General features: G+C 34.6%; 1 protein-coding gene across 1 annotated transcript in view; it reads left to right on the forward strand.

Moving 5' to 3' along the window:
- The window catches only part of XRCC4 (X-ray repair cross complementing 4), a 287,640-nt gene that overhangs the window by 114,632 nt on the left and 157,611 nt on the right, over positions 1 to 15,397 (forward strand). Inside the window, exons 4-6 of the mRNA XM_031666287.1 lie at positions 4,683 to 4,849; positions 12,512 to 12,667; positions 13,772 to 13,878. Of these exons, the coding sequence (XP_031522147.1) occupies positions 4,683 to 4,849; positions 12,512 to 12,667; positions 13,772 to 13,878 (430 nt within the window). The remainder of the gene's footprint in view (positions 1 to 4,682; positions 4,850 to 12,511; positions 12,668 to 13,771; positions 13,879 to 15,397) is intronic.

Consider the following 15,397-nt stretch of genomic DNA (forward strand, 5'->3'; position numbering starts at 1 on the left):
CCAAATCCCTTACCTATCCCATTATAGTTATAGTTTCTTAATGAGGATTATTCCAATAAATAATCAAAATTTTATCCAACACTTAGTATGGGCCAGAGCTTTGAAAGATATTTTGGAGGCTATGGAAGAAATAGAAAAGAGGGTCCCACATCTCAAAAAGCTTCAAACCTAAAGGGAAAGACTGCATTTCTGAAACAACCAAAGAAAAATATAAGCAGGATACAACTGAGTAATACATTGTATGAGACTGAAATATTAAGACTAGAGAGGCCAATGTAGGCTGATATGGTTTGGCTGTGTCTCCATCCAAATCTCATCTTGAATGGTAACTCCCACAGTTCCCACGTGTCATGGGAGGAACCTGGTGGGAGGTGATTGAATTACAGGGGCAGGTCTTTCCTGCATTGTTCTTGTGATAGTGAATGAGTTTCACAAGAGCTGATGGTTTTAAAAACAGGAGTGTCTGGGCACAGTGGCCCACGCCTGTAATCTCAGCACTTTGGGAGGCCAAGGTGGGCAGATGACCAGGTCAGGAGTTCAAGACCAGCCTGACCAACATGGTGAAACCCCATCTCTACTAAAAATACAAAAATTAGCTAGGTGTGGTGATCCACCCCTGTAATGCCAGCTATTCAGGAGGCTGAGGCAGGAGAATCACTTGAACCCAGGAGGCGGAGGATGCAGTGAGCCGAGATCGTGCCACTGCACTCTAGCCTAGGCAACAGAGTGAAACGCTCTCTCAAAAAACCCAAAAAACAGAAGTTTCCCTGCGTAAGCTCTGTTTTTGCCTGCTGGCATCTATGTAAGACGTAACTTGCTCCTCCTTGCCTTCCACCATGATTTTTGAGGTCCCCCCAGCCTCACTCATGTAAGTGCATGTGGAACTATAAGTACATTAAACCTCTTTTTCTTCCCAGTCTCAGGTGTGTCTTTATCAGCAGTGTTTAGAAAACCGACTAATACATAGGCTAACTTAGTTAAAAAGAACGTGGCCTGGGCTTGAGGTGATGATAAGTGATTTAATCTTGGACTTGAAGAGTTGACAGAAAGATATCCAGAATAAGCAAACCCCTGGCTAAAGAAAATGTGTAAGTTTTCTGAAATTGATAATTTTTAATGCGGATTAAATTTAAAAAGCTAAAGTATTTATTCCATCACTTAGAATGATAACCATTAAGAGTCAACTAGTGAAACTTACTCTGATCATACACACACACACACACACACACACATACACACACACACATATATATATATATATATATTTTTTGAGATAGAGTCTCATGCTGTCGCCAGGCTGGAGTGCAGTGGCGCGATTTCGGCTCACTGCAACCTCTGCCTCCTGGCTTCCAGCAATTCTCTTTCCTCAGCCTCCTGAGTAGCTGGGACTACAGACGCACGCCGCCACACCCAGCTAATTTTTTTTATATTTTAGTAGAGACAGGGTTTCACGGTGTTGCCCAGGCTGGTCTCGAACTCTTAAGCTCAGGCAAAAATCCACCCACCTTGGCCTCCCAAAGTGCTAGGATTACAAGCTTGAGCCACCACACCTTGCCGATTATCAATATTTTAAAAGTCAATTGCCCTTCTTTACATAGAGAAATGCAGACATAGCTTAAACTCTTAGATTATAGATTGAGGTTCTTAACACAGATCTGTGTACTCTGAATTATTAATAAAATTGAGAACTAACTGCAAAAAAACTCTTAATTTCTAACAGAAGAGACATGCTCTCAAAATGTCTTTAATATGTGCTTTCTGACTCTGCCGTACCATTTGAAGTCATGGTTTTATACTGTAGATTATTTTGAAGTGACAGAATAATAACTAAAGAATAGCAGTGACAGTAACCTTATATGTCAAATTAGAAACTGGAGTGAAAAATTTAAAAATTGACACAACAGTACAATATAGCTTTTGTGCTAATTTGCTGGCGTTAAAATGATACTTAAATTGCTGCTTTTCTTTTGTTGTGGGACAGAATAAAGGTGGACTGGATGTAGAGGTAGAACACATAAATATTTTATACTTCTCAACTCATTAAGCCTGATATGAGGCCCTTTTTGAAGTCCAGTGCATCTAGGCGTGTGGCCCCTTGCATCTGTAATAATGTGCACAGGCTAGAACAGCAGCAGTGAAGGTGAAAGAGTGCTTCCTGCTCCTGGCTATGAACCATGTGTATATAAGCCAAATGCTCATACTTTTGAGAATTTAAAAAAATTAATCTGAGTATTTCAAGTAAAATCCTTTTCTTTCATTAAATTTCTAGATACTTCTAGTTTATTTTTATTGTGTAGAATAACAGATGTCCTTATCTATTGAAGGACTAGAAACTGGTGACAATAATTAGAAATTAGATATAATAAAAATAGTTGTGTACTTTTAAGAAGAAATGACATTTCATGTTTATTTTACACTAAGTAGCTGCAAAAAGATCTAAGAGGGTTTTGGAAGTTTTCATCAGTATATTTGAGTGATATTTTGAAAGAAGTTGTTATTAGTGATTTAAAATTAGTCCTTTCTTTGTCATCTGAGATAGAAGTGTAGAGGGCTGGACTTGTGTTTATCTCTTCATTTATATTTTACTGATTATTTTATTTCAGAATCAAAGTGTGGGATGAATTCTTTGTGCTTTTGGCATTTTGAAACTTTTCAAGTGTTAAAAAAACTTTTTCTTTCTGAAAATGTCCACTTCTCTCCAACCTACCTGGAAATTGTTATAATGAAAGAATACAAAACCACTTTGTGGGTTTGTGTTTTGCTAGTGTAACCTATTGTCTAAAATAAAGTAAGCTTATTTTTTTTTTCTCCTGCTTTGTATCAACTCAAAACATTAATATTCTGTAGGTGACATTTTTTCCTTTGTTGTTGTTATTGTTGTTGTTTTTGAGACTGAGTCTTGATGTGTCGCCCGGGCTAGAGTTCAGCGGCATGATCTCGGTTCAAGTGATACTCATATCTCAGCCTCCTGAGTAGCTGGGCTTATAGGCGTGCACCACCATGCCTGGCTAATTTTTGGATTTTTAGTAGAGAAGGGGTTTCACCATGTTGGCCAGGCGGGTTTCAAACTCCTGATCTGAGGTGATCCACCTACCTTGGCCTCCTGAAGTGTTGGGATTACAGGCATGAGCTACTACAGCTGGCCAGGTGACATATTTCTTTAACTTTGTGTGTATATTTACACTCAGAGAAGCTTCAAAAGGTAACTGTTCAAATTTGCTTTCAATTTATTTATTGTTTATATAGGTAAAACTTTCTTATTTAAGCTTATGTGCCTGTTAAATGAACGATATTTCATTGCATGAGAAAACTACAACTGCTTTATCAAACTGTACGAATGCAGTTTCACAGTGGATGTCTACTTTAGTGAAGTCTGCTTTTATTTGTAAATTGTCTAATAAAGATTTGTCTCAGAATCCTCAACCATCTTAAATATTTCTTAACCTGTGTGTAACATATTTATAGAAATATTCTTTTAAAAGCAATACCTTTCAGAAATCTTCTTATCAGATAAATGCATAATAGAAATTTGCGATCTTGGAGGCAAAAAACAAAAACCCAAAACAAAACAAAAATTCTCATTTTACTCTTCTTCTACAGACTCAGTACTACTAGCATCTTTCTTTGGAATTATGTGTAGGTTCTGAACCTAATTCTTCCCCTACTTTTTGTCTAGTTGGGATACTCTCTTACCAAGAAGCAGCACAACAGCATAGCATAGTAGAATCTTGACTTTACCCCTTCAATAGCTTGCATAACTACTCTGAATCTGAGTTTACTGGTATATAATATGGATATGATAATAGTTCTTTTACGGTGAAGATGTATCCTAGTTTATATTTTTGCTACGCTTGAGCTATATTTCAACCAAAAGATATGGTAACTGCATAGTAATCATCATCATAATTTGTTATCTGTTATAATAATTTTAATTTTCAGGATAATTATAATCATTATTACTAATCATTGTGCTTCAGCATCCTTATCAGCCAAATGGGGAATACCTGTGTTCCCTTCAGAATTCCATAAGTGTAACTAAAACTATTAGAGTATTTTGTTTTAAAGTGTACCCTAGTAGAGGAATTAAGGTATTTTTAAGATTCTTACCTTTATGCAGAAGTACTAAAGCTTGACACTTAACTTTATTATTGGCAATTTATGGTAATACATTATTGTCTTTAGATAAAAGAGTTAATTATTGTGTAGCTACTGGTTTCCTAAAACTCTACCTTTCTCTTAGCTATAACAAAATTTTGAGCTTTCTTCAATAAAAGGTCAGTTATTCCATTTTAGCATTTGTGTGAATAGAAATTAGAGTTTAAAATTCTCATATATAATTCCTTTTCTTATTCTGAGCAGAAAGACTTAAAATTAGGCTTTAGCAAACAGATGGTAGTATGTTTATACAGTATTTATGTTGCTTTCTTTTCTGCTAGGAGATGGGAGAGTGACTTACCACTTACAAAAATTAGTCCTGGGCTATATGTTGATTTATATGATAAAGTAAGAAACTTTAGGTTGTAGCCCAGTTTTTTTGCTCACTGTTTGTATATCTGGTAAATGCATTGTATTTAAATCTTTCTTACACTTTTTTCTTCTCAGAAGAAATTGTGTATGCTTAAAACGATGCTGCTCAATCTTGATATTTTCCTCAAATTAAACATATTTTTGTTTTATTTTAGTTCAGACTTGGTTCCTTCAACCTAGAGAAAGTTGAAAACCCAGCTGAAGTCATTAGAGAACTTATTTGTTATTGCTTGGACACCATCGCAGAAAATGAAGCCAAAAATGAGCACCTGCAGAAAGAAAATGAAAGGCTTCTGAGAGATTGGAATGATGTTCAAGGACGGTGTGTACACAGTTTGCTTGTGGTATAAAAATACGGAGCCCTTGTCATATTGTTATAGCTTTAAGTTAATGATTTGTAAATTTCCAACATATGTAGATTAGCATATATTTCATACAAAATTTGTCATTAAGTTTAGCTTAACTGAATATGATTAAACAAAATTATTAGTCAATATTGTATATTATAGAAGTACATTAACACTTTTATGTCATTAGTATGTGGTGGCACCAGCAAACTTATAAACAATAAGGAGCAATTGGGCATTGAAGATCAATACCCATTAATACTAATAAATAACTTAAGCAGTAACTATTTATAAAGATTAATTCAGCTCAAATTATAGGATTAATAATGAATTAAAAAGAGACATGAAATAAAATAAACATAATTGATTTCTTATTTGGAATCAGTGAGTGGCACCTATTTCAAATGATAGTGTTTTGGCTCCCAACAGAGACTTATTTCTCCTGATTTATTGAAAATTCATACTATAAGCATTTTTAAAGGATGAGCTGATTGTGGCTACTGGACAAGACATTTGGAAGCCTTTTATTTTTCTGGCTTTGCCTCTTTTTAAATGAGGAAGAAAAAAATATTTTTTTTTAAAATTATGAACTTTCTCAACTAAATGTAATCTAGGCCGGCCCAATGTGTAACCTTTATTATTCTATTCTGTATAAGATGTTTGAAGGAAATAAAATGCATGTTATGAACATTTATATCCTCACTGAGTCATATATAATATATATATGTGTGTGTATGCGCACATATAGTGTATATATATGTATGTGTATGCACACACATATATATAGTGAGAAAGAAAATGATGTCTGAAATCATTATGTGGAATATGTTATAATAATGATAATAATTATTAGTACATCCAGTAGATTTTTTAAATCTTTTGCTTAAATAACGCTAAAGCATGGGAACAGTTATCCAACATATTTAGAGTATTTTTAGTGCAACCATTGTGATTACTCTATATGGACATTAGTGAGTATATGTGGAAGTATATGAAAAATGGTGAAGGTTTTACCACTGTCAATATATGTATGTGAAAATGAGGCTGACTAAAAGCGGTTATTTTTCTGTACATTCAATTATATTTATTAACTAATGCAAAACATGTAAAATTAAGTTCCTAGCACCTATGTTATTTGACTTTCGTGTATTGTATTAGTAAAGTGGTTTTGTCCTATCTTAGATCTAAATTAATTTCTATCTCCAATTATATATATTATATATAAATAATACAAAAATGAGACCAAATCCAAACTGTGTATTAGGAAACCATGCAGAAAAAGTTAATTTTTCTCTTTACTGCTTATTCATGAATAAAGATGAATTCTATGTCATGGTATGAATAAGTATCAGGTATCTGTACTACAAAGCATTTCTTGGACCTATATCTGTAGCTTGGGTGTATTTTCTATTTAATATGTGAAATAAATCAAATTAAAGGAGATGAGCTATGGTCGTGATAAACCATTATATTTAAAACTCAGAATACCCTCAGGATGATAGGAAATTTGATCCACAAATTGCCTACAAAAATGCAGACTGGGTACTTGGTACTTGAACAAATTGCTTTAAAATGTCTGCCAGAGGTTGAAAGAGGTATTATCTCATCAGTATTCAACACCACTCCCATAGAATTGAAAGCAGCAGGGAACGAAGATGAGGAATTAGAGACGAATGCACCCTGTGCTGTAACAGTGTGTGCAAGGGGCACATATTATATGTGGCTCACAGATGCTTGATTTGCCATTTCTGGACTATCCAGCAAGTGCTTTTGTCTTGTTGTGGCAAGAGATTTCCTGTTTGATCAAAAGCACAGCCTGTCACCTGCCTTATTATGATCCAGCTATTTTTTTTTTATAATACTGTGTCAGATGTCTTCTTCAGGGTCTATAGATGTGTGCCTTTGGGGTGGCCCTATGTACTGAGAAGAAAGAGTCCACTCCAGAGGATTCTAGTCTCTTTATTGTATTCCAGATCATAGATTAGTAGCTTTAAATATTTTCCAAATTTGTTTTTCTCTCCTTTCAGAGGACAGAGACCACTTTAAGGAGCTGCAAATACATCTTGATCATGGCCAAGCAGCAGTTTCTTAGTGTTCCCTCACTAGAGCCTTTGCATGCTGGAAAGGATTTACAGCTTTAGCTTCCATAAGGCAGTAGTTCTAATTAAGTGTCTTTAGGGAGATTAGAAATAGGACATGAGCATATGGAGTTAGGTAACTGGGGACATAGAAAGTAGAGAATCATTAGCGTTGGGGCCATGTTAAGCTTGGCAATAGTTTTGGGGGAAGCCTCTGATTATTCTTGTGTCAGTGTCCATGATCCAAGCATTTCTTCTATACTACATATGAAGGGATGGGAGGGTGGTGTTAAAATAGTGGGGAAGGACACAATGTAAGGGATGGGAATTCCCGTAGAAGCGAAGGTAGATGGGTCTGAGATACATTTACTACACAATAAGATATTATATGAGCATAAAATAGTTGTGTACACGTGTTTATTAACGTGGAAAATGTTGATCATATATTAAGGTAAGACGTGCATCACCACAAATATAAACAATATCCCATTGTTTGCAAAAATATATTTAAATAGAGAGTATCTGGAAGAAGAAAATTAAATGTTAATAGTGTACATCTGGAATTGTAGACTACATTTTCCTTTAATTTTGGGGAGTATTTTTTGTATATGTTTTAGTATTTAAATATGTATCACCATTATAATCAGAAACAACTATAAAGCTATTTTCATTTGGGATGATGGTGGAGAATAAACAAGGCTTGAGTGAGGAATGAGAAATTACAGCATAAGTAAAAAGTGTGAGCTTTAATGCATAGAATTTTAACATATATATTTGCTGTTATTTTAAATTACCACTTAATAATTGTGTTCTTGGCTCCATTTTGAACAAGTGGCATCACTGCATTAATTTTGTATAGTTGAGATACAGGAGGAAACATTTAAGATGTGTATATAAATCCTTAGGTTACTGGCTATATTTATTTAGTGGGTTTTCTACTTAATTACTAATAACGACTCTCAAGTTCCATGTTACTGAATAGATGTTTTGTTTGCACTCAGAACTCTGCTTAGAAATTATCTGCCTTTATTCTGAGTTATAGTTATTAAACCCATAATTGGAGGCAGTTTTCAGTGAATTGGGTTGACACTCACAGAATCATCAGAATAAAAGACCTTGAAAGCTCTTCTACTTCATCTCTCTGCCTTCAAGATAGAATCACATTATATCCAGATGAATTCAGTCTGATTTTTAAAGACCTAGAGAGATACCTTCATCTCCCCTTGGTAGCCCGTTACAATGTTTAAGAACTGTCACAGTCAGAAAATTCTTTCTTCCATCTATGGGTAATCTGAATCCTTCACGGTATAGTTGAAGGCCATTTCCTCTTGTTCTCTTGTCAGAAAGGATGAGGAACAGCTGTTCACCATCTTCTTCCGTAAAGGCATATTAAATCTCTTTACCACTGCTTGCTTTTCCAGTTCTTTTTAGCTTTCTTTGTCCTCCCAACTCTCCTCAGACTTTCTATTGCCGTACAACCCTGACCTGGGCCAGATACAATTTTGGCCGGAACTGATTATTAATTTAAGGGTTACTGCACTGTGTCTAAGTACCATATTTCACGTTTATGTACCTATTATTTTATTTTGAGCTATCATTTAATCTATTGTTTCATTTTTGGTGTTATTTCTGCATGAAATTGTTGTGTTTTTCCTCCTAGTTTGTTATTGTTTTGAAATGTTATTCTTATATTGTTTTCCCACCCAGAGATATTTTATTTTGAATATTCAGTATTTTTGTGTATTTTTTTTGTCCTTTTAATTTTTTTTTTTAATTACTATTTTTTTTTTTTCTGTCCGAGGTTTTAGATACCTCAGTGCTAGGTTACTAATTAAATTTAGCATTATTGTTCTATTTTCCTAGTTATTGTAGAAAGGATGAATTATCATTAGACCTTTCTTGTTTGGTGTTATTTATGATTTTGTTCCAATTTGAGATTTGCCTGGATGTGATCCTTGAACTAGTGTGGTCTGATCTAGTTGTGCATGGGCTTTTTGTTAGTGTCACCAGACTTAGCAGTGAATCCCATGTCTCTTCTCCACTAAATGTTCTCACCTAATAATTCCTGTCTAATTCTTGAGGGATAAGCTTGACAGGAAGCATGTAATGGAAGGCATAGTAACATCATAATGCTCTAGGAGAGGATTGGCATTAAAAATTAGATGGGAATGATACTACGTACCTCTTAGTTACTGATTAATGGATAAAAGGATAGCATTCTCTGAGTCTTGAAAAATTAAGAATTAAGAGTAAATTCATGTCATGCAACTGTTCACACAAATACTTTTTCTCCAGTTAGCTCCTACTCCCCCACTTTTCTAAGAAATGTTGTCCAGTTTGATCATCAGAAGTTTGGTTGCAAAAAAATCCTAAAACTTTGCTGAAACCAAGCAAGGTTAACTCATATGATAACATTCATTCTATTTACTTTGTTTCCCTGTCACAGAAATGTTTCCTTTGACAGCATAGTTCGGATACTGGTTACTTAAGATGAACAATATTCTTTAGGAATATTATATGATATTTCATTTTTATATTTATTTTCACTTTGAATGTGTCACACCAAATGTTAATTTTAATAAAGGTTTGGGAATTAGCTTGTTAATTGTTAATAACGTACACAATCTTTCAATAAAGAATTATCGAAGTGACTTATATGGAAATTAAATATGGACTTAAACCAGATAAATTACTAATTGGCTACCATTCCTAAAATTTAATAGAAGAAATTGTAATAGATTTGTTTATGTTTTCAAATGTTGGTTTTTACTTTGCATATGTTTGAAGTATGTTATTATATACTCAGGTATTTCAGTAATATATATGTTTTAAAGTTTTTTATTATTTTTTTTGAAAATATTATAGGAAGATGAGAATATCGTGCTTACATAACACTCAATCTGAAATATAAATGTAGTGACATATCTTTGCTTAAAATAAACTATCAATATTGCTAGCTCCTTTTCAATATTCAATTTTTTTCTAACATCTTTTCATATACTTCTGTCTCAGAGAACTTTGCTGAATGAAGGGAATACTGCTAGATTGATATTATTTGACGCAGTTTTTTAAAAAGCTGAAGATGAAAAATATTACTTTTACAATGGTGAATAGCTATTAAATCAGTGAAAAAAATGCAATATTCAGAATCACTGTTTTTCTGTTTCCTTATAAGATGTCAATATTAGCCATTCTTCTTGGCTCTTCTCCTTTGCTGGAGGGCTATAGTCAGACATGGTGCCCAGCAGGAATGGCATAATCCTGAAGCTCCACTTTTATAAGAACTGGCAGTGGCCCATAGCGACATGGTTCACCCAGCCTGCAAGGAAGAGCCACAGACATGAGACCAGACAAGTCAAAGCCCACTGCATTGCCCGGTGCCTTGTATCTGGACCCATTGGCCCCTAGTAAAATGTCCCACATGAGGTTTCACACCAAGTACAAGCTGGCAGGGGCTTCAGCTTGGAAGAATTAAGGGTGGCCAGCATCCACAAGAAGATGGCCTGGACCATTGATTTCTCTATTGATCCAAGAAGGTGAAACATGTCCATTGAGTCCTTGCAGGCCAATGTATAACAGCTTTAGTAGTACTGCTGGAAGCTTATCCTCCTTCTCTAGGAACCTCGGCCTCCAAGAAGGGAGACGGCTACACTGAAGAACTCAAATTGGCCATCACACTGACAGGACCAGTAATGTTCATATGGAATACCTATAAGAAGGAGAAAGCCAGAGTCATCACCAAGAGGAAGAGAACTTCAAGACTGCCACATCAGACTGGGCGCAGTGGCTCATGCCTGTAATCCCAGAACTTTGGGAGGCTGAGGCGGGCGGATCACAAGTTCAGGAGTTCGAGACCAGTCTGACCAACATGGTGAAACCCTGTCTCTACTAAAAATACAAAAATTTGCCGGGCATGGTGGCGGGCGCCTGTCATCCCAGCTACTCAGGAGGCTGAGGCAGGCGAATTGCTTAAAACCAGAAGGCGGAGGTTGCAGTGAGCCGAGATCGTGCCACTGCACTCCAGCCTGGGCAACAAGAGTGAAACTCTCTCTCAAAACAAAACACAAAACAAAACAAAAACCTGCCATATCAATGCTTGGCTCTTTGGCCTCTGGGCAAAAAGGACCAAGGAAGCTGCAGAACAGGATGTTGAAAAGAAAAAGCACTGTTGAGGCCTTGTAATAAATCAGCAGTAAACCTGGGAAAACAAATAAACCAAAAAGATGTCCATATTAATTTACTCACTTTGTTTGTTTGTCTAATAAGAGCCTACCAAACATCTGTAGAATGCTAAACACTATGCTGGGCACTGAGGATACCGTGGCCAGTAAAACACACATGCTCTCTGCTTTCCTGGAGTTCACATCCTTGGCAAAGACTATGCTATAAGAATTTGCTGAAATTGGTCCCAGAGAATATATTGCCATATTTTCCTTTTTATCTTATGAGAGGTTTGAATTCTTTGCATCTCTAGATAGGTAGATTGTTGAAAGTTTAAGGGCGTGTATATAAAAGGTATCTAATTTGGACATTTGTGTTTCTAATTTCACTGAAATATATATGTGTGTGTCTGTATATGTACACACATATATGTTACTACTGGTATATATGTGTGTGTGTTTATGTACAGCATAAAAATACCAGGATACTTGTATATCGAACAACAACAATGTAAATAAGCAGTATAAAACGACATTGAAAAGAATACATAAAATAATTTGTATTTGAATCTCTAAAATAAGAATGTATTCATCATGTATGCGTGTGCACATTTTAAGTATATACAACCTCAGCTATTTTGCTTTCTTTACTTTATATCTCTCTTGGGAGCTTAAAATAAATACAATTCCCTGTTAGCTCATTGAGCAGTGTAGGACAAATTATAAACAAGAGAGAATTTTATGTTTTGTCTCAGGTATCTAAATTTGAAGATACGTAGTGTTTTACATTTGCTGTTTTATTAATCTCTCCTTGGATATATCAAGTAGAATACTTTCATTGTATATGTGTATTGTGTTTCTATATGTATTTGTATGTGTGTGTGTGTGGTGCTCGCTTATAAGAATATAACTAGATAAGTCGTGTTCTTGTTGTAGAGCAGTTCATTGTCTAGTAGAGCAGTCAGACAAATTAGCTGTATTGCCTTATCACAAAACAAGATTGTAGTTGCTTTTATAGTAATATTAACATAGTACTGAGGAAACACAGGCTACATTTACTCTTGTTTGAAATTTATCCCATAAAAACATTCTTTTGTAAATAAACCATAGATATCAATAAATTATTATCTTTAGGCATTTTGATTTTCTAAAGGCTTATTTGTATCAATTTTCAATTTTGATCCTTATCTCAGTACATGAATTACATGAATAACCAATAATTTCTAATTGTGTATTTAACCATCTTTATAAAACTTTTAAGTCAGTGAAAGCATATGTGAAAATAATCTTTAATTGTATTTTCTTTGAAAAATTTTATTGAAATCTTCTTGATTATTAGATTGAATTATGTTAATGGTAAGCAGAACTGCATGACTAATTTGTTTACTTACTTTTTCAGATTTGAAAAATGTGTGAACGCTAAGGAAGCTTTGGAGACTGATCTTTATAAGCGGTTTATTCTGGTGTTGAATGAGAAGAAAACAAAAATCAGAAGTTTGCATAATAAATTATTAAATACAGCTCAAGAACAAGAAAAGGACATCAAACAAGAAGGGTATTTTGGCTATCTAGTTTTTGGATGACAGATGTATAAATTTAAGTGGAATTTCTTCCCAAAGTTAATGAACATTAGGTGCCAACTTTTTGGTCATATGAGATAATTTGGTAGACTGGATGTGGATGCTCAGGCTGTTAGACGGGTGCCATGGGCTAGAGAGTTCTCAGCATGCTCGCTCCATGTCTGCTCAACTGTCTCACCTACACTTAAATTAAAAAATTGACATGAGGCTTATTAAAGTATTATTTAATTCTTAGACATTAGTAAGAAATATTAATTTAAAAACCCTTTCATCTGCAGAACTACAAAGTTGGATGCATATTTGTAATCTTGATGTCTAGGCAATAGTTAACTTTTGAATCAAGTTGTTAATATTAAATTCCAGGGAGCATTTATTTTACCTGATTACAGTGTGATTACCAATCTTATTCTTCTTTAACGTTTTCTCTGAGAGTAGACATGTACTTGATTTTTATGGAAGAATCGTAAGTGACAAATGGCTGATATGGGTTTCAACGATTATAACTTTTTTACACATTAGCAAATACACGTTAGGGTCTATTGCTTTGAATCTTACTAAAAGTGCAGAATTACTAGTGACATAGTATAAAAAAATTTGATATCAGCTAGTCCTAGTACAGGTACTGGTCTTGCAGTCATACCTATTAGTTTCTAGCTTTGGACACATCACTTTTTTTTCATAATAAAGGTAAAGATACCCATCTTAGGGCTTTGCAGAGATCAAATGAAATAAGGAACTGCTCTGAGATTAGTAAAATGTTAAATACCCTGTGACTCACAGAGATAATTTGGTAGAAAAAAGTATTTTGATAGAAGAATAGTACCTGATAAGAAACTGATTTAATATTAATTATAATGAGTACTAAATTCAGATTAAAATTGGGTAAAAGAGAAACTTGTTCTTAAAAGAGTTAATATATAGGTTTTAAGATGCTTTCATCTAAGTCATATAAATTTTCAATATGTTTGTCTAATTAGAATCTTTTTCCAGAAATATTTTCTATAATTACTTACTAGTAAATTTGCTGCCTAGCAGGGGGTGAGCCAATGATTTATAATTCTACCTGTCTCTGTTTCTAGGGAAACTACAATCTGTTCTGAAATGACTGCTGACCGAGATCCAGTCTATGATGAGAGTACTGATGAGGAAAGTGAAAACCAACCTGATCCCTCTGGGTCGGCTTCAGGTAAGAGATATATAAATTTATCTCCTTTGTTGAATATCTCACTTGGGCTTCTTACTCTAATGACAAGAAACCATAATGGAAAAATGTTGTGAAAAACCTTATTCTATGAAAATTCTTTAGCATTTTTATTTTAAAAACTCAAATTTTTAATGTTAAAACTTAATATTATTTGTAAAATGCAGCAACTCGTTAGCACAGCAATGTGAGCAAGCTATATTCATACACATATACTCCAAGGTATACTATTCCTGGTTAAATATAACCAGGAAAAGCATAAGCAATGAGGAAGATACACCTTTATGCTAAATATCTTCAGCTTAAAGCTGGTTGCCTTTAAGATTTGAGATTTTATTAAGCTAAAGCCATCGATAGGCCACTGGAACAAAGTAATCAAGAATGCTCTAAATTATACGGAAGCTGAGGCCTTCTTTCACTCTTCAGAAAAAAGGATTACAACAAGTGAGATGTAGTAGAGGAAAAGAGAAGGGGAAAAATGGCAGTTTAGTTTGAAGTACCTATGACTTAGTCCTTTGGATCAAGTTTCCAGCAAGCGTTTAAACCCATGAGTTTTTTTTTAAATATTTTATAGATTTCTTAGTGGCAGTGGAAACAGGAGCCTCTGAACTCATTTTATGCTTAATTTTGACCTAAAGCCAATACTATAAAAATAAATGTTTGATATATTTATTTAGAAAATATTTTTGAGGTCCTATTATGTACCAGAAACTTTGCTATGCATTAGACAACAAAACACAAAAATCTGTGCCGTTGTGGAGTTTAAATTGTAATCAGGAAAATATATAAGATGAATAAATGTAAAATATGTTAGGTCGATAAGTGCTAAAGAGAAAAATAAACCAGAGAAGGCCGATAGAAAGGTCAGGGTGAGAATAAGGATGAGCGTTGTGATTTTAGCCAGGCTATCAGAAAAGGCCTCAGTGAGAAGGTGAAAGTGACTTGGCTATCTTGGGGAAGAGCATGCCAAACAGAAAACAAAAACAAAAAAACAGTAAGTACAAAGTTCCCGATGCGTTTAAGCAATAGTACAGAGTGTAATCTGGATAAAGTAGAAAGATGAAGACTGGGAGAATTAGGAAATGAGATGAGAGAGATGACAGGACCTCATCATGTGTAGGGTGAGGTAGGCTACTATTAGAACTTCTCTTGTTACTTTGAATTAACTTGGAAACTACTGAAGGATTTTAAACAGTCAAGTGACATAATCTGACTCAAATTTCAACAGGATTAGTCCGTGTGTTGTATTAAGAGTAGACTATAGGATGACAAGTGCAGAAGAAGATATAACAGATGGGAAACTAGTACAACAGTTGGGTGAAGGATGAGACTGGCTTAGACCAGAGTGATGGAGAGGTGATGAGCAAGGAGCAAATTCTAGGTATGCTTAGAGGCAGCAGGTTTTGCTGAAGAAGGGGTTTTGACTGAGCAAGTAAGACTGAGAGGGAGCATCCAGGAGGTAAGAGGCAAAAATATAAATGTGGTATCCTGCTGATTGATGGAT

This window comes from Papio anubis, chromosome 5 (assembly GCF_008728515.1).
Source record: "Papio anubis isolate 15944 chromosome 5, Panubis1.0, whole genome shotgun sequence".
NCBI classification, from domain to species: domain Eukaryota; kingdom Metazoa; phylum Chordata; class Mammalia; order Primates; family Cercopithecidae; genus Papio; species Papio anubis.